The sequence below is a fragment of the Cynocephalus volans genome, chromosome X, assembly GCF_027409185.1.
Source record: "Cynocephalus volans isolate mCynVol1 chromosome X, mCynVol1.pri, whole genome shotgun sequence".
Lineage (NCBI taxonomy): Eukaryota > Metazoa > Chordata > Mammalia > Dermoptera > Cynocephalidae > Cynocephalus > Cynocephalus volans.
Window position 1 is genome coordinate 91,181,653 of NC_084478.1, and position 27,206 is coordinate 91,208,858.

At 34.0% G+C, this 27,206-nt stretch overlaps 1 protein-coding gene across 1 annotated transcript in view; it reads right to left on the minus strand.

The window, feature by feature from the left end:
* Positions 1-27,206, minus strand: part of HDX (highly divergent homeobox) — a 150,932-nt gene that overhangs the window by 19,256 nt on the left and 104,470 nt on the right. The window contains exons 4-6 of the mRNA XM_063084379.1: positions 22,790-22,936; positions 8,461-8,668; positions 410-489 (exon numbers count right to left, since the gene is read on the minus strand). Of these exons, the coding sequence (XP_062940449.1) occupies positions 410-489; positions 8,461-8,668; positions 22,790-22,936 (435 nt within the window). The remainder of the gene's footprint in view (positions 1-409; positions 490-8,460; positions 8,669-22,789; positions 22,937-27,206) is intronic.

Below are 27,206 nucleotides of genomic sequence, written 5' to 3' on the forward strand. Positions count from 1 at the left end.
AGTCAGAAATCCCTGGAGACAAGTGCCAGAACTAACAAAGTCTTCCTTCATGATCTCAAGCTAAACTCCGTTTTAATTCTTCCATGTCAAATGACAAGAATCTGTTCTTTGCTAAATGTGTTAAAGAAAAACAACTTGTTATGGATGAAATGTCATATATGTACTAAGTATTAGGTTTTTATATTTGCAAATCTCCTATATCAAAAAGGTATCATTGAGGTAAAAATGATAACATTTTAAATTTCATTTATTAAGCTCTCAAAGAGATATAATTTCATTGGGAAAACCTAGGTTTTGGTTTGTGAAGTGGAACAAGACTTTATTCTGACAAGGCTGATATTGTCACCAACTGCAAACATGTCCTTGAAATCCATTACATAATGAGGAAAGAATTTCAAACTGTACATACCACATTATCTGCAGATACTGCATGGTGGTCCTCTTCCTTATGAATCCTTGCTTCATTTGGAACAACATCATTGGGCTCTTCTATAGAAAAAAAAGTCATGATTTCATTTTTCATTCCTCAAAATGTTATTAAGAATGCTTTTCTCAAGGTTACGTAAATAATTTCTCTATTGTAAAAAGACACAAATGTCAAATTCATTTCACACATGCCTTGACGAGCAATTCTATTTCTAACAATATATCGTAAAGAAATAGATGTGGATGGGTGCAAAAACAAGGATGGTCACTACTATGCTATTTGTAATTGAAAAAAATGAAAGAAACCTATGTCCTTAATGATGGAGGACTGGAGAACTCACTTAGGACCTATCTCTACAACAAATACTGTAAAACCACTAAAAATGAAGTAGGCAAATAGTTAACAATAAGGAAAATATTCATAATCTACTGGAAAATGAAAAAATAAAGGTGACAAAACCTAATGTGTAGGTATACATAATCTTAATTTTGTAAAAGAAAAAAGTATAAATTTTCATGGAGGGACAAAAAAAATTTAAAAAGACTGGCACTACTTACACTTACATCAAAACATTGCCATTATTATCTCTGGATGGAATTATTGGTGATTTTTATTTTTCTTCCTTTTGCTTATTTGTATTTAAATATTTTTCTACAATGAACATGTATCGCTCATTTTAATAAGACAAAAGCAATAAAAATGTTTAAATACATGATATAAAATCATAAATGCAGCAAATTTCCAATTTTGTAAAAAGGTGTGTGTATGTGAATGCATGTGTACACACACACACACACACACACACACACACACACACTCCTGTATATATGCAAAGAGAAAACTGGCAAAAATACCCCACCACTCTTATTTTCAGAAGGGTTATCACTAAGGGTAGATCATTTCTATTTTTTTAATTGTATTTCCCAGTATTTTCGACAAGGCAGATATATTCTTTCCCAACCAAAATTCAATATTCTAAAAGTAAGAAAGAAAAAAATAAAAGAAAATAATTCAGAGAAGCCAGTCTACTAAAAGCCCTTTGTGCTAAGCTAGGGGAAGTGGCTGGTTCAAGGCATAAGATGTCTGCATGTCTAATCCCCTGTGTTTGAGATTACTCTCATCCCCTCCCCTTAGAAAAACAGGCCAGCAATGCTCTTCTCCTTTTTTTTCTGCACAGCCATGTCGTGGAAATTATTTGGATAAATATTAGTGAATTTCTCAGTTCCTTGGCAACCAACATTTTATTTCACCTTAGAAAGCAGAACGAAAATACTTATCAGCCCTTACAAGGATTTTCCAAGTCCATTCGTTTTCAAGGAAAGACACATGCGGTGCCTTGTATGAGCATGGGGTATCACTACGAGGAAAACGGGGATGATCCAGGAACTCACATATGAGTATACAGAGAATTCAACTTCAAAATATTCGGGAAAACCTTACCAGAGTTTAAATGCAACGCCACTATAAATCCAATTTAAGTGGATTGTTTTGTCTCCTTCATTAGATTTTTCAAAAATAAATTTTATAGTGTATATTTAAGTTATACATCATGATGTTATGATGTTATAAGATACATATATATATGCAGTGAAATGGTTACTATAGTGAAACAGATTGACATATCCATCATATCTCATATCATTAATCATTTTTTCCTCCTGTGGCAAAATCAGCTATAACCTACTCAATTAAGCAAAAAGCCTGAATACAATATAATATTATTAACAACGGTTTTAATGTTTTGCATTAGATTTTTCGACTTATTCATCCTACGTATTTGCAACTTTGTATTCGTTGACTTACATCTCCGCATTTCCTGCCTTCCACCCTGACTCTGGTAGCCACTGTTTTATTCTCTCTATATTTGACCTTTTCTCCCCCCTGCCATTTGCCACAGCGTGGATGGACCTGGAGGACATTATGCTAGGTTAAATAAACTGGACACAAAAAGAAAAATATTACATGATCTCACTTATATGCGGAATCTAAGAAAAAAAGGTCAAATTAAATTTTTAAAAAAGAATCGTTCTTAGATAGAGGAAACTTTACCTATTCATTATTTAGACATTTGAAATCATGGGCGTTTCAAGTCCTATGTGATCAGCAACTAAATGAAGTGAAAGGAGGGAAATGTGTCATCAGCTTTAGTTGCAGAGCTGGTATTATTACCGAGCTGGTGGCCTCAGAAAGACGGGTTATAATTATTCCTCAACAAGAACATTACTGATACCATTCCTTGCAGGTTTGCCTTTTATTCCTGTTCTCACTGGCTCATAACTTTGTTCACAGTTCTGCTTTACTGGTAACATATTCATACATGGTTTCATTATTTTAAAAGGTTTAAATAAAACTATTTAGAGGATTTCTAAAATAAACGGGTGTGAAGTGACACAGTTGAATATCATGTTTTCTTTTGCTTACAGATAGCTTCGACATTAGTGAAAGTTTGAAAGCTAAATACTGTCAATGTATCTGGTAATTCCTCAAGAAAAGCAGCTCTACTAATAGGAAAATAAACAAATAAGTAGAATTACTAATCAGTGAAAGCTCTAGAGGGCTCTCTATCTGGTGGCTATATGCTCACATTAAGTAACTGTAAGCACAGTTATCTTTCAGGTACACACCTGCATAATAGATACAGCTGAAAAAGAGGGTTTCCTGTAAAGTTTAATGTTATATATGTTAATTGCTCACATACTTTTTGCTTTTCCGAATAGTAAAAATCGTTAGAATTGCTCAACCATACATTTATTTTGGTAGACAGAGAGCTTGAAATTAAGGAGCTCATTCATCCAACTGTTACTTTTGCTAGAGTTGGCAGTTGTGGGAGGGGTGAACCCAAGGAGCTTTTTCTTTATCAATTCCAACCACACCTCCTTTCTCTTCACCCCCACACAGGGGAAAGGAAAGAAAATGAGAACGGGGAAGGTGGGAGGTAGAAGGTGGAAGTTAGAGGTAAGACAGAAGCTCTGTATCAGGAAACTATCTACCTTCTCAGCAACAAAAGAATGGAGTTGAAACTGCTAAAACATAAGCAGCACTTTCTGTTGACTCTGGTTAAACCTCCCACTAACTGTGTTTTAAAAAATAATCCTTGTTTTTGTTGGTACAGATTTTTCTAGAAAATTTTAATATGATTTTCAATTGATTTTTTAAACATGTAACATGTAAGCCCTGACTGAAAGATATTTTTTCCCTTCTTAGACATTTAAAAGATTCTAACCCTATTGAATCAACAGCCATATTATAAGGATTCTGAAGTCTAGTTAGGTTTTTGAAATAGTATGGTCAGCTTTTCTGATTATTGTCTCTATATCTCTAAGATGTAATTAATAAAAATACCAAAGTGGACATACACTTAACTACATTTTTATAAACTGAAAAAGAATATGGTTAGTATATTTTAAAGATATGACTTTAATCTAGGCCATATGATATGATTCACTGAATCATTACAAAAGGATCACACAGTAGGACCAATCAGATTAGTATTCTCCATCAGCAAAATGAGGAAGAGAAAACTGTACAAAAAAGGGGCTCTTTTCAGTGTTTGAAAATGCTCTTATGCTTTTCTGTTGCAATTTCTGATGAGAATGAAAAGGTTACCATGCAGCTTTGAAAAATAAGACGCCAAGAGAAATTCTAGACAATTGCACTTCTCATCAAGTGTTTTTTCATTCATGCATTAAATTCTCTCCCTCTTTTTTTCTCTTTAGGTCTTGATTACTATGCCAGCTGTCTAAGAGAACATGTTATTAAATGACAAAGGATGCCAGTGTAGGAGCAGTCAGTGGTCCATTAAAAGTAGACCGTTAAAGTGACCTTTAAAATTAACTTTCACTTTTTTTCTGTTAACTACTTATTTTCTAAAATTCTCTTTCAGGTGGGGAAGTGGGAATCTGGGTTATGAAACTCCATTTAGGGGCTTCTGTACTTTCCTTTATTAGAATATTTCCTTGCAACTCTCCTACCCACCCACAGAAACACGCAAATCCGTATTTCTCCACTATCCCCCAACTAACTGCCAGTCATCAGGCTTTAAAGATCCATTCACAAATCCCTGGGAATATCCAAGCATCTCCAGGCAGGCACACACAATTTTGTAAAGATTAACAGACGACAAAATGGCTTAATGGAAATGGTGCAATGCTTTTTTCTTGATGGTTTTAAAATCTGCCTCACAGTTTTTCTGTACACTAAATTCTGTTATCATCTTCATCAATATCCATAACAAATGTTGAGAGAGAGACAGAGATAGGAAGAGAAAGAGAGAATTGAATATTCACATAACCTTTCAAACACCTGGTCTTAAAATAAATGGCCCTCTCAGTACTAACAGCTTTTCTTTCCCTTTCATTAGTCATTCTACTGCAATCTGCTTGCCTCCCCCACTCCATGCAGTTAATTGCTTTTTCAAAGAACCTCTCAAACACCCAATTCAATAGCTTCTCATTCTTCTTATTACTCAGTCTCTATGAGACCACTGAAATAACGACCTGTCTTCACTCTGAAATCTCCCTCTTTCCTTGGTTTTAGTAATAGCATACTTCCCTAGTTCTCCTGCTTCGGAAAGTTTCTTCAATGGCTTTTTCCCCCTCCTTCAGCTTTCAAATCTGAATATTTCTCAACACACAGTTCTTGTCCATTGTCCTTTTTTGTTTTTCTTTTCTCACTTAACTAAGTCTCCTATTTCCATGGCTAGATATTTTTGGCCTCAATATAGGTAACTTCCATATTTATTTTCATGTCTTAAGCCCTCTTCTGAGTTCCAAACCTTTATTATCCAAGGGCCTACTGGAAAGCTCTACTTGGGTGTCCTGCCATCATCTAAAATGCAATACGTGCAAAATTGAATTTATCTTCCTACAATATCTTATCCATTTAATGTAATGACAATAAAAATCTTGAATAAATTTGGGGGGGGATTGGGAAAAATGTATGACTAAATAATTCTAAAGTTCATCTAGTAGAATCAATGTGCTACAAGAGAAGAATAATGATAATGAGAGTCCTACCAGATATTGAGACATTTTATAAAGCCATAGTTGTAAATAAGCAGATCAATGTAATATAACAGGAGGTGCAGAGTTTAAACCACGTTTATGTCTGCACCTGTGTATGTATATATGTAAACATGCATATATATGTATGTATATTTGATAAAAAACTACACTTAAACTCACTAGAAAAAGTATTCAACAAATAGTGTAGGTACAGCAGATTAAACATTTGGAAAAATAAAATTGGGTATTTTTCTCACACATCTTAAAGCAAAATCAATTCTAGGTGAAATAAATATCAAATTGTAAAAATGAAACCATAAAAATACAAAAAAAATTCTTACAAAATTATGATGCTTTCATTCAATAGAATATTTAGAATAAAGTTGACTGAGTTTTCTAAAAAAAAAAAAAAGAAAAAAGTGCTCAATAAACATCTGTTGGATGAATGAATGATTTCCCAACTAATCATGTTGGCCATTGAACTTGAGAAGGATCATAAAACCCAAAGAAATTAACTTTCCTGTGCCTGCAATCGTTTTAGCAATATCAATGATGAGTTTGTTTAAAGCAAAGCTATTTTCCACTTCTCAATTTCTAAATAATACAAACTAAGATCTTCAAGGTCATCGACACGGTGTGTAGTGCTAAAAATAAGCCAAAATGCAAGGCCTTTGCTATTATTCATAATAACCAAAACTTGGAAGCAACCCAAATGTCCAATAGCTGGTACATGAATACAAAATTCAGGCACAGGTACACTAAGAAATGCTTCTTTGCAATCGAAATGAGAGAACTATTGACACATACAAGGATATGGATGAATCTGAAAAACACTATGCTACATACAAGAAGTCAAACATAAAAAACTGCATACCATAAAATTCTATTTATATGAAATTCTAGAAAAAAAAAAAACCATAGTGACAGAAAGCAAATGAGTAGTTGCTTGAGGTCAGGGGTTGGAGGGAGAATTAAGTACAAAGGTGCATGAGGAAACTTTTTGGAGGAGGACTGTCCCATATATTTTTCATTATATATATTTAAGGTGTACAACACGATGTCTTAATATTCATATACATAGTGAAATGATTGCTACCATATAGCAAATTAACATATCCATTTTCTTATATAGTTACCTTGAGTGTGTGTGTGGTAAGACCACCTACAACCTACACTCTTCACAAATTTTAGTATGCAATACAATTGATTGTGGTGGCGGTCACATGCTTGTGTACAATTCCAAAAATTCATTAAACTGTATACTTAAGATTATTGAATTTTACCATATGTGAACAATACCCTAATAAAATAGAGGGGAAAAAAGTACAGGGGTATATTTACATAATTGCAGTACAAGGAAGGACTCTACAGTCTGACCTCAAAGTCAGAAACCATAAAAGAAAATATTGGACAAGAAAATTGACAAACAAAAATTCTGTTGACAAAGTAGATTTGACAACATGAAGATTACAAAATTGTAGCTAGATAGGAAGAATAAGATCTATTGTTCTGTAGTACTGTAGGGAGACTACAGCCAACAACATAGAGGATGTTGAATATTCCCAACAAAAAAAATGTGACCAATGTTTGAGGTGATGGATATGCTAATTACCCTAATATGATTATTGCACAGTGTGTAAATGTACCCAAATATCACATCGTACTCCATAAATATATACAATTATCATAGGTCAATTAAGAAAAAATAAATTAAATAGAAAAAAATAATTCAGAGACAGAAATAGACTAGAGGTTACCAGAAACTGAGGGGAAAGAATAATGGGAAGTTATTGCTTAATGAGCACAGAGTTTATGTTTAAAATGACAAAAAAGTTTTGAAAATAGATAGAGGTGACGGTCACAAGGCATTGTGAATGCAATTAATTCCATCCAATTGTATGTTTTAAAATGGTTAAAATGGCAAATAATATGTTATATAAATTTTAACACAATAAAAAATAATTTAAAAATTACAAACAAAAATTCTGATACCAGAAAGCACCATAAAAAAAAGTAAGAGGCAAAAAATAAACTGGAAAATAGAGTGTTAACATTCCGAACAGGACTCAGTAAAACAAAAACAAACAAAATGATCAAATGCATGATTTTCTCTGTTTCTCAATCACAGATGCAAAAAGACTATATAATGCATAATTCTATTTATATAAAATGCCCAAGAAAGAAAAGCTTAGATAGTCAGAAAGCAGATTAGTGGTTGCCTACAGCTGAAGGTGAAAGAAAGGATTGACTGCAAATAGGGTCAAAGGAGTTTTCCGAGTGATGAAAATGATCTAAAATTGGATTTTAGTGATGGTTGCACAACTCCATAAAATTTTGTAAAAATCATTGAACTCTACATTTACAATGAATAGATTTTATAATAGGTAAATTAAATCTTAAAAATGTTCGTAAAACAGGTGTCAGGAGAGACCTGTTTCTATACTGGAAGACAAATGAAATATACTTCTCATGGACGAAAGGTATAATTTTATGGTATTATTTGAATTCTCATTTAGGGAAACATTGAGAGGTATTATAAAGATGATCTAGTCTCATTCTCTTTTGCAGATAAAAAGCTAAATCTCAATGAATTAAATGCTTTGTCTGAAGTCATTAAATAGGTAGTGAAAAAGCTAGGACTTGTACTTGCCTGACTACTAGCCAGGTGTTCGTCACATTGTGCCATACTCTCTTTCCTAACAGATGTTTATGATGCTCTAACCTAAATTGACTAGAATTCCAATAAGAAAAAGATAATTATTTACTTAGTTGTGATTTATGAATTAATTGTTGTAATAACCAACATTTCTAAATGTGGGAGATCATTATTGTGGTAGATGAATGTTCCTTGTGATGACTTGATGTGGGAGACGGTTTAGGTGGAGGCATTAAAAATAAATCTATTTCTTTTCAAATGCTTGGCCAAATGTTTTGAAGATTCTAGAGTTGAAGTGCAGTGAGCTGAAAAGCAAGTAAATGATGCATCAAATTTACAAAGGTTGTTATTAGGAGGTGCGGCATATAAAGTACCTTGAGAGCTTCCTTCAGACAAACAGATGGATGCTTCATCATTTCTGTCATTATCCTCTCCTACTTCAGGCCCAGCTTCCTCTCCTGGTGTGAGTGCAGACAAAGAACCAGACTCAGACTGCTCAGAGAAATCAGCAGGGCCTCCTCTTGGAGGTGGAACTTCAATCCCCATTAAACGATATTTCCTTCTTCGATTCCCAATCCAAGTCTTTACGAGAGAAATACAAGAGGAAGTTTTGTAAACATAGAAAACTCAGATGTTATAGTCATTAAAATAATGAATGGATGCTGCATAAAATGATTAAAAAGAATAAATAGTTACATAAAATAATGACATTTTTATTATGTCAGTAAGCTAAAAAAAGTCTTTAATATATTTTATTAGCTGAAAGAGGATATTTATCTAAATATTCATACTTTCAAGCAACATGAAGTCTATTACAGCTTGCTTTTGTTACTGTTTTTGTTTTTGTTTCCAGAGAAAACAATTCACCAAGTCTTTCAAAAGAAAAATACATTGGTTCTTTTTCTAAAAGGAGCTAGGCATACAGCTGTAACTGTAGTTCGTATCACATTTTTGATCTTGCTAGTTCTAGGTGAAAATGTGCCCTCTATTGACTTTGGCTTCATAATGGTTACCTTGATATTTCAAAGATTTTAAATTTTCATTTTTGTTGGATTTAGAACCAATTTTTAAAACTTTTCACACTGGAATATTTTAGAGGCACAGGAAATCTCAAAGATAGGGCTTGTGTATTCTTCACTCCATTTCCTCCAACTCAAGTCTTACATGATTATAGTACAATATCAAAAACAGGAAATTGATATTGTACAACGTGTGTTTATAGTTCTATGTTCCTTTATCAAACGATACCACTTTCCTTCCCACTGTCCCTAATCTCTGGCAACAACTAATCTGCTTTCCACCTCTGTAACTGTGTCTTTTCGAGAATATCACATAAATGGAATCATACAGCAAGTGACCTTTTGCAATCAGCTTTTTTCACTCAGCATAATTCCCTGGAGATTCATTCAAGTTGTGTGTATCAATAAGCCATTCCTTTTTACTGCTAGGTAGTATTCTGTGATATGCATATACCAGTGTTTGTTCAACCATTCACCTGTTGAAGGACACTTGTATTGTTTACAATTTTTGGCTATTCACATAAAGCTGTTATGAACAATCACTTATAGTTTTTTGTGCAGACATAAGTTTTTATTTCTCTAGGATAAATGCACAAGAATGCAATTTCTGGGTCATGTAATCACATGTTTTAAAAGAAACTGCCAAATTGTTTTCCAGAGGAGCTGTGCCATTTTACATTCCTGTCAAAAATGTATGAGAGATCCAGTTTCTCAGTATTCTTGCCAGTATTTAGTATTATCAGTTGTTTTTTATTTTAGCTGTTTTAGTGTGTATTGTGACAGCTCATTGAGTTCTTAATTTGATTTCCCTAATGGCTAGTGATGTTGATCATCTTTCCGTGCTTATTTGCCATCCATATATCCTCTCATGACTCTTCATTTTGTAATTGAAGTGTTTGTTTCTTTTCATTGTTGACTTTTGCGATTCTTTATACATTCTACACATGAGTTTTTTGTCAGATGTGATTTGCAAATATTTTTTCCCCAGTCTGTAGCTTGAATTTCTATCCTCTTGGTATTTTTCAGCATAAGCCTAAAACTACTTAAAAAAATAAAATATATTAATTTTTTAAAAATGATTTCAAAAGTAAGTTCATTGGAAAGAACAGTAAAATTGACAAACAACTAGCAAGACTGGCAATGAAAAAAGAGAGAATTCACAAGTTACTAACATCAGGAATGAACCAGGGAATATCACTACAGAATTTGCATCCATGACAGGGTGATAAAGGAATACTACAAACAACTACACACACAAATTTGATGATTTAGATGAAATGAACCAATTCCTTGAAGAGTGCAAACACCACAATATAAAATAGGTTACTTGGATTCATTTTTTTTTTTTTTTTGGCAACTGGCCAGTATGGCGATCTGAACCCTTGACTTTGGTTTTATAACACTGTACTCTAACCAACTCAGCTGATTGCATTTTGTAAAGATGAGCATACTAATTATCCTGATTTGATCATCATTTATTGTGCACAGGTATTGATATTCAGGTCTGTACTCCTCAAATATGTATAATCAATTATGTTTCAAAAAATAAATAAATAAAATAGATTACTTGAGTAGCCCTATAATTATTAAGAAAATTTAATTCATCATTAAAAACTTCTCCAAAAATGAAATCTCTAACCTGCCAAAACCTATAGCTAACATCATGTTCAATGGGGGAAAACAGAATGATTTCCTCCTAAGATTGGGAACAAAACAAGATGTCCACTCTGGCCACTCTTAATCAGCACAGTACTGGAGGTTCTAGCTCATGCAATAATTTAAGAAAAGGAAATAAAAAATATATCGATCAAAAAGGAAGAAATAAAACTCTCCCTATTTGCAGATTACATGATAGCCTATGTAGAAAATCCCAAGCAATCTACAAAAACACTGTACAACTAAGAAATGAATTCAGCAAGTTCTCAAGATACAAGATCAACGTGCAAAAATTCAATTGTGTTTCTGTATAGTAAAAATGAACACATTGAAACTGAAGTTAAAATTATAATACTATTTCAATCACTCAAAAAAATCAAATTCTTAAGAGTAAATCAAACAAAACATGTACAGTACTTACATGCTGAAAACTACAAAACACCGATGAAAGAAATCAAAGTAGCTCTAAACAAATGAAGAGGCATTGTGTTCATGGATTGAAAGACTCAACATACTAAAGATGTAAATTCCCCCCAAATTTATATACAGGTTTAGCATAATTCCTATCAAAATTCTGGCAAGATTTTTTTGTAGATATAGATGAGATAATTCTAAAAGTCATATGAGAAGGAAATGAGTTAAAAAAGAATAAGGAAGGAATCCATCTACCCAGTTTCAAGACTTATTATATATACCTACAGTAATCAAGACTATGTGATATTGGCAGAAGGATAGACATAGATCAATGGAACAGAATAGAGAACTCATAAATAATCCCACACAAGTATAACCAGCTTAGCTAATTTCTGACAAAGGTGCAAAAGCAATTCAATGAGGGAAGGGTAGTCTTTTCAAGAAATGATGCTGGAGCGATTGGATATCCATAAGAAAACAAAAATGGGCCTCAACCTACATCTCACACCTTATACAAAATGGAACTCAAAATAGATCACAGATGTAAACGTAAAAAATTAAACTATGAAACTTTTAGAAGATAACATGGATATATATAATTTAAAAGTAAAAAGATAGAATGCAAACAAGAATCAAAAGAAAGAAGTGGGTCTATTACTATCAGGTAAAGTAGATTTTAGAGCAAAGATAATTACCAGGGACACAGAGGGACATTATACAATAAGTTTGTACTTCATGTATTTTCTATCCTTTTACTTTCCTTTCACTTTTTATCACTTTACATATATTATTATATTTTAATTTATTGTATACAGCATAGTGTTGGGTCAACTTTAAAATCCAATGTGCTTGAATTTAGACCATTTAAATTTAATGCAATTATTGATATGCTAAAGCTTAAATATGTCATTTTATGTGTTGCTTTCCATTGTTCTTTGTGTCTTTTTCTGTTTCTGCCCCTCCCACACACTTCTGTGAGTTATTTGAACATTTTTTATAATTCTGTTTTTATTTATCTGTAGAACTTTTCTGTATCCCTTTGTGTAACTTTTAAGTGGTTGCTCCAGGACATCTATCTATCTACCTATCTATTTAATCTTATGAGACTGTCACAAGAGGGTGAAAATCCAGGTTCTCCACTCCATTGACACCCACTGAGGGCGGGCTTCTTTTTACTCCTAGTTGGGTTTTGGAATCCAAGATCTCCACTAGGCTTCCTCTGAAAACACCCCAAAGAAGAGGGGAAGGGCTCCTGATTACTTCTAGTTGGGGGAGGGTGAAAAGTCTTCCACTGACATGGCAGGGGAATGGGAGAGGAAAGAGCTCTCCACTCTTTCTTCTCTGACACCACCTCATCAGCGAGTATTTGAGGCATCTAGTTGTACCCCAACCTGTATATTCTTTTCTGTGTTATTTGGATAGAGAGGTTACAGTTTAAATATTTTCTGTCTTGCTAAGCTGCCTTTTCCTGGTTCTCTGGCTAGAGAACTAGGACTTTTTTTTTTTCTTTTTTTGCACCCATTTATATTTCCGGGTTGTCATCTTCTCCAATATCTATTCTGGGGTATATGAGGCAAAAAGAAAAATCAGGGAACTCACCACTGTGTGAGTGTCATTCCTTGAATCCCATGGTCCCCAGCAGGTGTGACTTCTTTCTACCTTTCAGAGTCTTCTTATGTTTGCTTTTTATATAATGTCCAGGGATTTTAGTTGCACTTAGTGGGAAGAATAGGGAAAATTACATCTACTCCATGTTTTTGGAAGCAGCAGTCTAAAATCAGTTTCATTCTCAAGTTTCTAATGCAGTTTTTGAAAGGCCCATTTTATATGGCCAGAATTTGTAAACTTTCTAGTTTTTCCATGCCAATCTACAAAGTAGATTCTCATGCCAATTTACAAAGTGCAGGAAGAATTCTTAAAACATACAGTGTAGAAAGCCATTAAATAACATTTTATAATTTCAGCTCCAAATTAAATTATGATACTTTCTTCTTATACTAGCTAGAATTTCTTCTGTACAACAAGGCCTACATAAATACAAAGCCACCTTAGATACTTTCTAATGTAAAGAAAAAAAACACAAATGAAGTTAATTTTATACTTGGTAAGTTTTTGTTTGTTTGTTTGTTTGTTTGTTTGTTTTTAAATTTGCAGGGCAAAACAGAAGAACTACTCAGTCCAAGGAAACTAATTCTTCTTTATATTTGTTGGAGACCATTTTCCCTTCAAAGTCCAGAAATATAGTATCTTGGATGTATTTAGCATTCAATACTAAATGTGAATGCTGAAACATATGGATTATTTTGTAAACTCCCAAGTGAAAATTACCCAGTCGAAAAGAAAAATATTTACAGATATTAATTTTCCTACTTTTGCTTAACTTCCCCCATAGGAGAAATATTAATTTAAAGAGTACAGATCCATTTCAATTTCCTGTTACATTGTCTTATTGAAAACTGATTGCCTGACTCTGAAAAAGCAAAGGATTGCAATTTTTTATTAAAACTCCTTTAAATTATCATGTACTTCATTTATTTCCTATCTGTGAATACTGATGCTTATCAAATTGTAAACGCAGAATCTTTTCTTTTACAATAACCCTAGCCACCAATGCTCATGAAAATGATGGTATAAACAGAAAGAGAAAGAAACCAGTCTCCCTAGGATGCTTCTTTTCGCATTTGGGTCATAAAAACTGGAGAAGAGTAAAGAAAAAGGAAAGCAGAAGTTGCTATTTAACTTAAACTTCTTTCTCTTTTGCACCCTTCTTGGGAGAAATGAGTGATTATAGAATGTGCATTGATGAAGGTAAAACATGTGATATGAATATTGAAAGTATGTGAGGTTCTATTGCATAATAAGGTTAAAATATTTCCTCTTTAGATACACCTCAAAACTGGAAGGCATTGGGAAAATAATTCAATATGTAATTACAATGCTAATAATTTTATTTCATTTTTACAGAATCTTAGAAGTTGGAATTCATCTTAGAAGCTGCTGTGGTCTGCATATTTGTGTCCCTCCAAAATAATATGCTGAAATCCTGACCCCCCAAGGTGACAATATTAGGAGGTGGGGGTTTTGGGAGGTTATTAGGTTATGAGGGTGGATATCTCATAAATGGGATTAGTACCTTTATAAAAGAGACCCTGGAGAGATCCCTCACCTCTTTTGCCATGTGAGATTACAGGAAAAAGACAGCTGTCTAGGAAGTGGCCCTTACCAGATACTGAATCAGCCAACACCTTGATCTTGGACTTCCCAGCCTCCAGAACAATGAGAAATACATTTCTTTTGTTTATAAGCCAACCAGTTTATGGTATTTTGTTATAGCAGCCTGTGATGGTTAATTTTATGTGTCAATTTGACTGGGCTAACGGATGCCTTGAGAGCTGGTAAAACATTATTCCTAGATAAGTCTATGAGGGGGTTTCTGGAGGAGATTAACATTTGAAGAGGTAGGTTGAGCAAAGAAGATCACCCATACCAATGTGTGTGGGTATCATACAATACATTAAGAGCCTGAGGTTTCCATCCATCTTTGCATAAAAACTTCGGGAATATGGAATATACCGCTCTGCAAGGTTCTCCAGTTCAGTTTTGGGCAGTTTTTTCAAAATGCTCTTTCACAAACTGAATCAATGTCTATTGTCTTATTTCTTCTAGGTATTGTTTCCAGTTCTTTGCTGTGGATTCTCTTCACCTCAAATCCCTCTTTTACATTCCAGCTATCAAATATGTAAAGGGTAATTTTTTCTCCATTTCTAACTGAACACCCCTACTTCAAAATATTTAGCTTTTCAGCAATTTTATATGACCCATGGGCAAGTTATTTTATTACTCTGGGCCTCAGATTCCTTATGTGCAAAATTAAGAAACTGCTTTCCAAATCCATTTCTTGGATAATAAATGTCTCTCCAGGGTAGTCATAAATCTATAGAAAAATACCATATCTTCTCAATCAGAACACCTTATAATCTAGTAAATGTATAGACAATAAACAGACAAGCAAATATAAATTATAATTTTTGACCAAATGTTACAAAGAGAAAGAACCAGCTAGAATAGTCACAATGACATAGTGTAGTGAAGTCTTCTCCAAATTCACCTGATCATAAGAATTATTGGAAGAAAGGAAATATTTAGACTTCCAGGTCTTTCCTTGCTAATCCTGATTCAGGAGGTCCAGGGTGGAGCGATCTGCATTTTTAAGAAATATTCAAGGTAATCCTAATGATAAGGTACTTGCGGGTGAAGTGGAACCGAAAATAGTGTTAGACTGAGAGTAAAGAGACCTGGTCTCTAACCACTGACTGGCTGTGTGATCTTGGACAAGCCATTCCTCAGTCTGGCCTTGTTACACACACACACGCACACACACACTATTATAGTATATACATACAAATGTATATATTTATAGTATATACGCACACATATACCTACATTTATATATAAATACAAATATATATATAAATAAATATATACTAAGGGCATTGAATTCAATCTTAAGGTGTCTACCAGCTTTGAATCAATATCTATAATAGTAATATAATATATAATAGAGTTTACCATGGAATTAAAAAACACTGATCTTTTTAAAGATATTTCAAATCTAGCTATGCTTCTTTGAAAAGGAATACCATTTAAAATGTAACATGCATCTGTCTTCCATAAAACTTATTTGCCTTGCAAAATATATTTCAAATATCCAAACATGTGTTCTTCATGCAAATCTTTGACCACACAAGAGTACATTTTGACATATATCCACTATAACCCAAACACAGATGGAAAGGGCAGGCCTTAAACTGAATTGTAGCAAGACAAGGGAGGGAACTAACTTTTACTGAGGAATTACAGTGCTTCAAACTTATTATCCACATATAATAATAATTCCTCAAAACAGTCTTCTGATATATTATCCCCATTTACTGATAACTGAAGCTCAGAGACTTTAAAACTTTCCATCATGCTAAATTGCAAGTTCCTTGGAAGAGCTGTGTTTCTCCCAAGGCACCTAGAAGAGTTCTGGTGCATTAGAGGCTTTCAATTTACCTTTGCTAAATGGGTAAGTCAGTACATAATAGGCCCTAAACAGAGAATGACATTTCAACTCAAAGAAATGTATGTACATAATTAATAGTACTTAACAAAGTCAAAGGAAAAATATGCCAAGTTTGTTTCCTAGGCTTCTTATAAGAAATAATGAAGAAAAACGAATCTAAAATTTTCAAATTATACCACAAGTAATAATTAATTAACTAGAGATTCTTAGGCAAAGTTCATTTTGGTGATCAGAAGGTCTATTAGATTTAAAAACATGTAGTTTCTCCTGAAAACTCAGGAATATATTTATGGGCAAACATACTGTTCTTTAGTGTAATTTAACAAATATTATAGAAGAGATCCTCTACAGCCCATCACCTCTTCAAATTTTCTCTCTGTCATGATCATGCTGACAGGTTGGAAAATCAATAGAAACAAAAGGATAGAGGCAGTCCTCTATTCTTTCATGTAGTGTGAGTTTTAGCTAATCTCAAACAAGAAGAAAATGGTATCACTTCTTTCTCCTTTTTCTTAACATTAGGACATTCTGTAGGGATAATAAACTCTGCATACAGTAATGGCTGAGTGAGGGCCCTGATATCAATGGTTTTGGCTATTTTTTATAGTATGTATGTTAGGCCGTTTTCTGTCACTTATAACAGAATACCTGAAACTGGGTAATCTGTAAGGAAACAGAGTTTATTTCTTACATTTTTTTATGGCTGGGAAGTCCAAGGTCCAGGGAGCACACCTGATGAGGGCCTTCTTCTTGGTGGGGACTCTCAGCAGAGTGCTGAGACCAGAGTCCTGAGGTGGCACAGGGTATCACATGGCAAGAAGTTTGAGAGGGTATATTAATGTGCTCACTTGCTCTCCTTATAAATCCACCAGTACCACTCAGCCATTAACTAATTAATTCATGAATGGATTAATCCATTCGTGAGGGTATAGCCCTCATAATCCAATCAACTCCCAAAGGCCCCATCTTTCAACACTGCCACACTGAGGATCAAACTTCCATATGAACTTTGGAAGAGACAGGTATTCAGACCACAGCAATTTGCCTACAATCCCTTGATATCAGAGAATTCTAGCCAGGAATCCTGGGGATTTCTTATTTTTCTTTGGAAAGAGTATATTTTTAAAGAGACTGTCCCTGTTTCCCCTCTATTGTAGTATGGGGGTCTCAAAAGAAGCCCTATGGCTGTCTACAGAGCTTGAAAGCTGCTGTCATGGCACAAGGTACTTATTAGCCCAGTGGCATATTAAATTTTTTAAAAAGAAAAACTCAGTAGAAAAGTTGGAAGATAAATTTGGAAATATCTTACTAAAAGTAGAACAAAAAAGGACACACAGACTGAAAATGGAAATCTGAGAGTAACGGTTGTATTCCAGGCACAGAGATCAACCAATCCAGACTGGAGCAGATCAAAAGATTCGAGGAAAGATTTCTTCAAGATAATGAACTTGTTATACTTCCAAATGTGTATGAATGTATTGAGAGGAAATATGTACTACTGGGAAAGGGTTTAAGGATAAATTAGTAGTAAATACCTAGAAAATTAAACAGGCAAACATATAAATATCAGAAACAAAAACTAAGTAAATTGTGAACTACAGGGAAGCAAAATAATGTTATGCAAAAAAGGAAAAAATGGTACTGTGCTATATAATTCAAATGTGTGAAGAATTTACATAGTCAATAACACTGAATATGAAACTAACCAAAATTATGGGAGGATAAGGAGAGAGGAAGTATGCATGTAAGGGAAAGGATCAATGAAGAGACACTGAAAGAGATCTTTTTGAAGCCATGCATTTTATAGTGAAAAATCAGTAAGACAATGCCTAACATTGAAAAATCAAGAACTAGCAATATAAACAGATATAAGAGAGACTGCTGGCTGCTCCCCATATTTGTCCTCACTTTCTTCCAGAGTAGTGGAAGGTTTAGCTGGACATATGGTTGCTCACAGTAAAACTACATTTGCAAATTCCCTTGCAGTTTGTCATGACTATGTGACTAGTCTTTAGCCAATAGGATATAAGTGAGAGTGTCTTATGGCAGTTTCCAAGAACCCCCTTTAAAAGATAGCTGATATACACCCTTTGCCCCTTCTTCTTCCCCTTCATTGGACCTTGAGAAAAAGGACAACATCATAGGGATGGCAGAACGAAAGTTGGAAGGCACCAGGGTCTCTGAGGACTTCATAGAGCAGAACTGCCATGCCAGTTGTAAACTGCATACACCTGGACCAATAAATGGAATTGTAATATCTAAGCCAATGTTACTTTGAGTCTTTCTGTTACAGCTAAACCTAATCCTAATTAACACAAAACATGTATCATAGATAGAGGTAAATACCAAAGGAATCATCTAAAAGAGTGGAAAGTGGTTGACTTTGGCTATTGGAAAATGGGAAGGCGGAAGAGTGAAGAATGTTGGTTTTGTAGAAATTTCTACAGAACTTGACTCCTTAAGCTGTGTACATATAGAACTTTAATTTTAACAAATAAAAATGACAACGACAACAAGAACACATGCTCTACATTTCCCTATTCTTGACTTTTGTTTAGGCTCATATTATGGTCACACTCCAATTTCTCTTCTGTCATTTATATTCTTGTGTCATCCTTCTTGCTAGCCTCTAAGCTCCTTAAAAACAGGAATAATGTCTAATGTATTTCTCTCTCCTTAGTATACACTAACAGATAACAGCATGCTCAGTAAATACAGGATTGAATTTGATTTCACATCTGGCTCCCTACAAGAAGCAGCAAGGCTCTGAACAGGTCAGTATTTATTTTAAGAATAGTATTTATTTTGAGAAATCTGTGCTCTACAACTTCTTGCTATATTGCTCTTTCTTCATATGAGAAAATACTTTATTTCCTCTTCTAGAAGAATTTTATGTTTTGTCACCTATTCTTTAATAGTACCTATCTCTTGACCTTCTGGGACTATCCTATACTGAAGACAATTCATACTTGCTTACAAGAGCCAATTGTTAGCATATCTTCTCAGTGTTAAGTTAGACATGGAATCAGCTATGGTGGGAATCTTTACACCACAGAAATCAGCAAGCACTACAAATAAAGACATTTTTTCCCTTACAGAGCTAATTGTTAAATACTTAAAGCATCACCACTAGCTATATTTTTTTTAAGTGTTTTTATTGAAATATAATTGATTATACGTATTTGTGGGGTACAGAGTTGACTATCAGTATTTGTGTACAATATGTAATGATCAAATCAGGATAGCTGGCATATTCATCATTACAAAATGCAAAATGTAGATTTGTGGTTTTTGCCACAAAACAAGTCTTAATACATTTTAAAAGACTAAGATCATAGAAAATATGTTCTCTGACCATAATAACAGAAGGAAATTTAGAAAATTCACAAATATATGGAAATTAAATAACAGTCTCCTACATAAACAATGAGTAGAAAGAAATATCACAGGAAAATTAGAGAGTACTTTGAGATAAAAATCAAAGCTCAACATAGCAAAATTTATAGGATGCACGGCTCATGCTGTGCTTAAAGGAAAATTTATGCTCATAAACACCTATATTAAGAATAAGAAAAATCTCAATAGAGTAATGTAAACTTCTACCTGAAGAAAATAGGAAAAGAAGAACAAACTAAAAGAAAAGCACTCATAAGTAGGAAATAACAAAGATTACAACAGAAATATAGTGAATTAAGAAACAATAGAGATAATCAACAAAACCAAAAATTGATTCTTTAAAAAGATCAACAAAATTTACAAACCTTTAGATTATCTGAAATTACTAAAATCAAAATAAAGCAGGGGCATTATTACATTGTCATTTTTTGTGTGTGTGTGTGTGGTGCTAAGATTTAGTTTCTCTCTCTTGTTTGCATTTTTATTCTACCAGTGGGTTTTGCTCTTTCTTGTATATTCATGGTAGTAATCATTTTTCAGATTCCAGATGCAGTACTTCCTTGAGGATTTCTTGTAGGGCTGGTCGTTTGGTGGTGAACTCCCACAACTTTTGTTTGTCTGGAAAATAAACTATTTTTACCTTGTTTCTAAAGGATAGGTTTGCTGGGTATAGTATTCTTGGCTGGCAGTTTTTTTTTTTTTTCTTTTTTCTTTTAGTATTTCAAATATATCGTCCCATTATTTTCTGGCCTGTAGAGTTTAATTTGAGAAGTCTGCTGGCTAGCCTGATAAGGGCTCCCTTATAGGTGACTTTATGCTTTTCTCTTGCTTCCTTTAAGATTCTCTCTTTTTCTTTAAGCTTTGCCAGTTTGACTATAATGTGTCTTGGATAGGATATTTTTGGGTTGAGTCAGTTTGGGGATCTTTGAGCTTCCTGGATCTAAACGTCCATGTCTCCACCTATACCTGGGAAGCTTTCTGTTATTATTTCATTGAATAGTTTTTCCATGCCTTTTCCTTTCTCCTCCCCCTCTGTAATACCCATGATTCAAATGTTTGTGCACTTATGGCTGTCTGCTAGCACTCTTAGTTTTTTTTTTCACTTTTTAAATTCTTTTTTCCTTTTTTTTTTTTTGTCCACCTGGGTTATTTCAAAAAGACTATCTTCAAGATCAGAAATTCTTTCTTCTGTTTGTTCTAGCCTGCTGCTTAAGCTATTGATTGTGTTTTTATTTTGTTGAGTGAATATTTCAGTTCCATAAGTTCTGCTACATTCTTTTTAAGGTATTAATCTCTTTATAAATTTCCTCCTTCATATCCTGGATTATTTTTCTCATTTCATTATGTTGTCTAACTGAGTCTTCTCATATCTCAGTGAGTTTCCTTAAGATTGTTGCTCAGAATTCATTTTCAGTCATTTCAAGGGTTTCCTGCTCTATAAGGTCTGGCATTTGAGAATTATTATATTCTTTTGGTAGTGTCATATTTTCTTGGGTTTTCATATTTCTAATCTCTATGTTGATGTCTGGTAATCTGGTAGAGGAGTTTCTTCTGTTACTCTGGAGTGGTCTTTGAGGAGAGAGACATCTTTTCCTTTTTCCAGTCTCTGTTGGTGACTCTCCTATGCACTAGAGTCTCTGGTGGGCCACCTTCAGGGTGGCTGTGGCTATGCTGTGGCATCAAGACACTTTTGCAACAGCCGTGGCTGTGGTAGTGACTGTGGTGGGCTACCTGCACAAAAGTGGCGTTTTCATCATTCTTTCTTGCCTGCCCATGGCTCTTGCCTAAAACTCTGGGCATTGCTCTCTTGCTTGCTTCTGGCCAGAGAGGGCTGGCTGCCCTCACTGGCTATATCTTAAATCAACATTTTCAAATGGAATGTAAACTACTGTTCACATAACTCATTGGTATAACTTTTTATCTATTTTTTATTATGTAATATGTGAGATGTATTTCAGATCACCTCATGCAATTTTTTTCATGTGTTTTTGTTTTCTGGCAGCTGGTTGGTAAGGGGATCTGAACCTTTGATCTTGGTGTTACCAACATCACTCTGTAACCAAGAAAGCTAACCAGCCAGCTCAGACCTCATGCAATTGTTTAAATAGCGTTACTGGGATATATGTAACACATCATACAATTCACTCATTTAATGTATACAATTAAAAGGTTTTCAATACATTCACAGAGCTGTGCAACAATCACCACTATCTGATTACAGAACACTTTTATCATGCCAGAAAGAAACTCCATACTCATTAGCAGTCATTCCTTATTCCTCCCTATCTCGAACCCCTGGCTACCACTAATCTACTTTGTCTCTACAGTGTGCCTATTCTGGATGCTTCATATCAATGGAATCATACAATATGTGGTCTTTTGTGACTAGCCTCTTTCACTTAGGATAATGTTTTCAATGTTCAGCCATTTTGTAGTGTGTATCAATATTTTATTCTTTTATATGACTCTGTAATATTCCATTATATGCATATGCCACAGTTTGTTTATCCCATTCATTTGGTGAACATTTGGGTTGTTTCTAGTTTGGAGCTATTATGGATAATGCTGCTATGAATATTTGTGTACAAATTTTTGAGTGGACATATATTTCATTCTTTTGATTGTACATCTAGGAGTGGGATTGTTGGGTCATAAGTTAACTACCTGTTAAACATTTTGAGGACTGTTTTCCAAAGTAGCTAAACATTTCACTTTCTCACCAGCAGTGTATAAGGATTGCAATTTCTCCACACCCTGGCCAACACCTGATATTATCTGTCTTTTGTTATAGCCATCACAGTGGGTGTTAAGTGATATTTCATTATGGTTTTTATTTCCATAATGACTAATGGTGTTGAACATCTTTTCATTTGTTTATTGGCCATTTGTATATCTTTTTTTGGAGAAATGTATATTCAGATCCTTGGTCTATTTTAAACTGTGTTATTTGCCTTTTCACTCTGGAATTGTGTTCTTTCCATAGTCTGAATGCAAGTTCCTTATCAGATTATGATTTGAAAAAATTGTCTCACATTCTATGGGTTATCTTTTCATTTTATTGATGGTATAGGTTGCAGCACCTCATGTTATCTTCAAAGCTTTCATTTATGACACTCATCAACTACAGCATGAAAATTATTGAAAATGCCTTACCCGAACTATTTCACAGTCAACATTTAATTCAGTTGCAACAGCTTCAATTTTCTCTCTACAAACAGAGCCTAGGCTGGTCATGCCATTGTCCCAGTACTTCTTTAGGGTTGCTAAGTCTCGGTCACTGAACTGAGTGCGGTCCTGTAGCTGAAAAACACATTTTGAAAAATTAGAATAATCAAAGGAAATAATGTTTTAGAGTGGACCATTGAGGTGAGATGTGCTAGGTTATTTTCAACACATAATAGCAGCTAAATTCATTTCCTAATTCTTACTTTGTGCTCCCCCATTCTGAAAATGACCATTTTCATTGTTTGCACTTCCATGACGTAATACAATGTGCTAGGATAAAATGAGTAGAATTTTTTTTAACTGATATCAATTAAACAATGTTGGTTTCAAATGGCTTTAATTACACAAATAATACATGTTAGTTGTAGAAAATATAAATTAATAAGAGAATTTAAAATTACCTACAACTTGGAAATAACACTTATTAACATTTTAATGTATATTCTTTCAAACTTTTTTCTATAATACACATATTCACATTCACACGCTACACAGTTAAAAAACAAAGACAGGATTATATTAGTGTGCTGCCTTTTGTTAAATTAATCTAGATTTGTCATACAAATCTAGTGTCCTACTAATGTTACAATTAACTAAAAAGGTAAATAAGAGAAATGTGAGAAGATAATGTAGACCTAAAAAAATAATATTTATGGCTTTAGAAAGTTTCATAATAAGCCTACTCTTTTTGTTATTAGACTTTTTTAATCCAACAAACTTTGGACTTTATATATTGTTTTAATTAGACAACTCCTGGAGGCATCCCTAGGAAGTAAGCCAGAAACATGATAGAATAGTGACCTCCATTTTGCTGACAAGGTATCAGGAAAAAAAAAAATGTCAAAGGACTCATTAAAGGTCACAGGCAGTCCAATTCAGAGCTAGAAATGGAAATATCTCTGATTTTTTTCTAGCAGCTTTATCCCTGTGATGTCTCCATTTATCTCAAAGGGTGGTAGGAAAATCTAAAAATGAACTTTAATTAAAAACATATGTCCTGCAAAGCCCTGTGTTGTGTGTATGTGTGTGTCTGTGATGAGAGAGAAAGAGAGAAAGAACCTATGAGAGTGAGTTGGGGACAAATGTTGCAAAACATGGCATAAGTTACACGAGTCGGTAGCTGCCTTCTGCCTATAATGATATGATCTGGTCCCACACAGAAGTTAGACCTCAAATACTTCCTAGACATACACCGCTTTCAACATTTCTTTTAATTGAAATTTAAAATGGAGCCCTCCCCTATATAAGATTTGGGTAAGAGTGGAAAATAATATCTACAACATATAAAACATGACTTAAATAAAAAGGGTTTCTTTTTATATAAAAATAAAAAGGGTTTTATATAAACCCTTTATATTAAAACGGTTTATTTATAGCTAAAACTGATGCAATACTGAACAATTTTAAACAAATTTAAATTTTTAAACAAACAAATTTGTGTGTTTAAAGCTACCACCTTTTAAAAAGTATTTTTAGCCACCAGGAGGAAAAGCAACATGTGAATTCTTAGTTTACTACTGAGAGATTGAAGTTAGATTGAATAATTAAAGCATGTCTCTTCATAAGAAATATACTACTTTGTGTGTCTGTGTGCGTGCGTGTATGTGCTGATAAATTTTGTAATCAGTTAAATCTGTTTCCCTCTTACTTACAAAAAACCTGATATATAAGTATGAATACTAAATGACATGTTCCCAACAAATGAATCAAGGTATGCCATCTGCTGCTTTGCTTTCCACGGATTTGTTACCCCCTTTCCCCTGGGTGACAGAGCCACAAAGGATTACTCAAAGCCCATCTCTTCTAAGCAGTGAGAAGCCCTGAAGGGGTTAATCTCCCAGAACCCTCAAGAGAGAAGCATTCCTTCCATTTGGGAAATTAACCATGAATTGGGGTTCTCTTCCTGCATTTATTCTCCAGACCAGGAAGTTACAGGAAGAGAACATAGGTGGGGTTATAGTTTAACAATATAGGCTGCTAACATTCAGTAAAACAAGCAAGGTAACATTTCATAATGCAATTTGCAAGAAGTTAAGTCAATCCGCCAACAAAAGCTTGATCTTAGCAAACATTCTCTCTTCTTACAGCAATTTCCCAGTATCTTTACATATCAGTCAGTAACCTGTCTGTCCTCTGAGCCAGCAGCCTTGCTGTGCTACAATTCTTTATCTTACAACAGAGACTATAACCTGGAGAAAATTTCCTGTCTTTTGCAAGGTCAACATTTTATATGTACTTTTAAGAAGTTAAGCTAAACCTAAAACTAGAAGAAACTAGGCCCTGTGAAATATATTTGCTTTATAAATATAAGTATACTCCACAGCCATCCAAGTTTGTTTATTCAAGAATAACTCTCAAGTTATTTACAACATAAAAAATCACATTGGGTATTCATCCTACATTGATTACACAATAATTGTGAAGCTAAAATACTCAGAATAAAACAGAAAGCAAAATAAATGGTAGTAAGATTCTAGGTAGATTCAAATAATTCATCCTAACAGCCAGCATAAATATTCCTATAATTTTTCATTGCACCAAATTCTCCAGCGCAAGCTAACCTACATTACTGTCAGAGTGGAAGGAATAGTGAACAGAACACTGAACACACTCAGCCAATTAATTTGTAATTCCTTTAGAGGACATCCAAAGCTGATTCATCCTTTAAATTGAACTAAATAAAACCTGATTTGATTTGCTAGAAATGTGCTGGGGTCTTAGCATTAGCAATGCTAAAGATGACCTACTACAACAACACCTATTAAGTAGAAGCTTATGCGGAAAGAGCAGTTATTTTTAAACCTCCTAAGAGCATATTTTAACTAAGAAAATAAATAAGTAATAAAAATCAGTTAGCATTAAAACCGTCAATACCTATTTAGAGGGAAAAAAGGTGGACATTTAAAGGAGAAGGTGAATTCTTCTCTAAGGAAGCCTGAAGTTGAAGTCAGTTTTGTCTTTCTATTGGATTCTCGAGCCACTTTCACTTTACAAGACTTCCTGAAGCCTAAACCTCTGGCTCAGGTGAGGGAGACAGGCAATTACCTTGTTGATATTGTGCATTCCAGTAACCCAGGAAATCGAAGGTGAAACCTAGGCAGTGGCCCAAGCAACCAGATAATTGTGTTGATTTCACTTGGCTTATATTGCAATGCAATAGACAGAAATTTTCTGGCCTTTTCACCAGCCTCAAGGACACTTCTAGAAATTTGGTTCTTTGCTTTTCTCTCCAAAATAACACCAGGTGACAAACCCTGATATAGGAGGGGTGCCGATTTTCCTGTTTTAAGTATGTATCTTAAGTGAATGTGGAACTGAGCCACACATTAGTACTTAGATAAAACTCCTTTGAAATTACAACTATTAAAATTTTCTAGCTCTACTATCACTTCCCTCAGCTTTCTCACCTAGTTTTCCATTTGATGTTCACTATTCTGCCCTGTCCAGATCATCAGTCCAGACACTAGCCCATGCTGTTGAGGTTTCAAACTTGTTTTGTGAAAGTTTTTTCATCTTTGCATTAGATTAAGCAGTCCTGAATAGCAGAGATCATGCCTTTTTACTTTTACTTATATATATATTTTAAAAAGCAATAATGTACTTGATATAAAAATAGTCAAATGATCAGAAAGGTATAAAAAAATGAACTACAGTCTTCTCCCTTCCTTACTTGCAAACCTATAATCCTGACACCAAAAGCAACCACTGTCAGTCATTTCCTTAGTAACTTTCCAGGACAAAAATGCATATACATTTTTTAAAAACCCAAACAAATGACAAGATATTGCAAACAAACTTTTCCACTTAATAGTATGTCTTGGAGATCTTTTTATATCATTATATACAAATTTACCTCAGTTTTCTTTCGTGTGGTAAGAACACTTAACGTGAGATCAAACTTCTTAACAAAATTTTAAGTGCAAAATACATTATTAATCATAGGTACAACAGCAGATCTCTAGAACTTATTCACCTTGTCTACTCCCCATTTCCTCCTCCCCCCAGCCCCTGACAACCATTTTTCTCTTCTCTATTTCTATGAACTTGACTGTTTTAAATACCTTGTAGAAGTGCAATCACGCAGTATTTGCCCTTCTGCAACTGGCTTACTTCCTTAGCATAATATCCTTCAGGTTCATCCATGTTATCACATTGGGCAGGGTTTTCTTCTTTTTTAAGGTTGAATAATATTCCATTGTGTATATATACTACATTTTCTTTATTCATTCATCCCTCAATGGATATTTAGGTTGTTTCCACATTTTGGCAATTGTGTTGCAATGAACATGGGAGTGCAGAAATCTCTTTGACATACTGATTTCATTTCCTTTGGGTATATACCCAG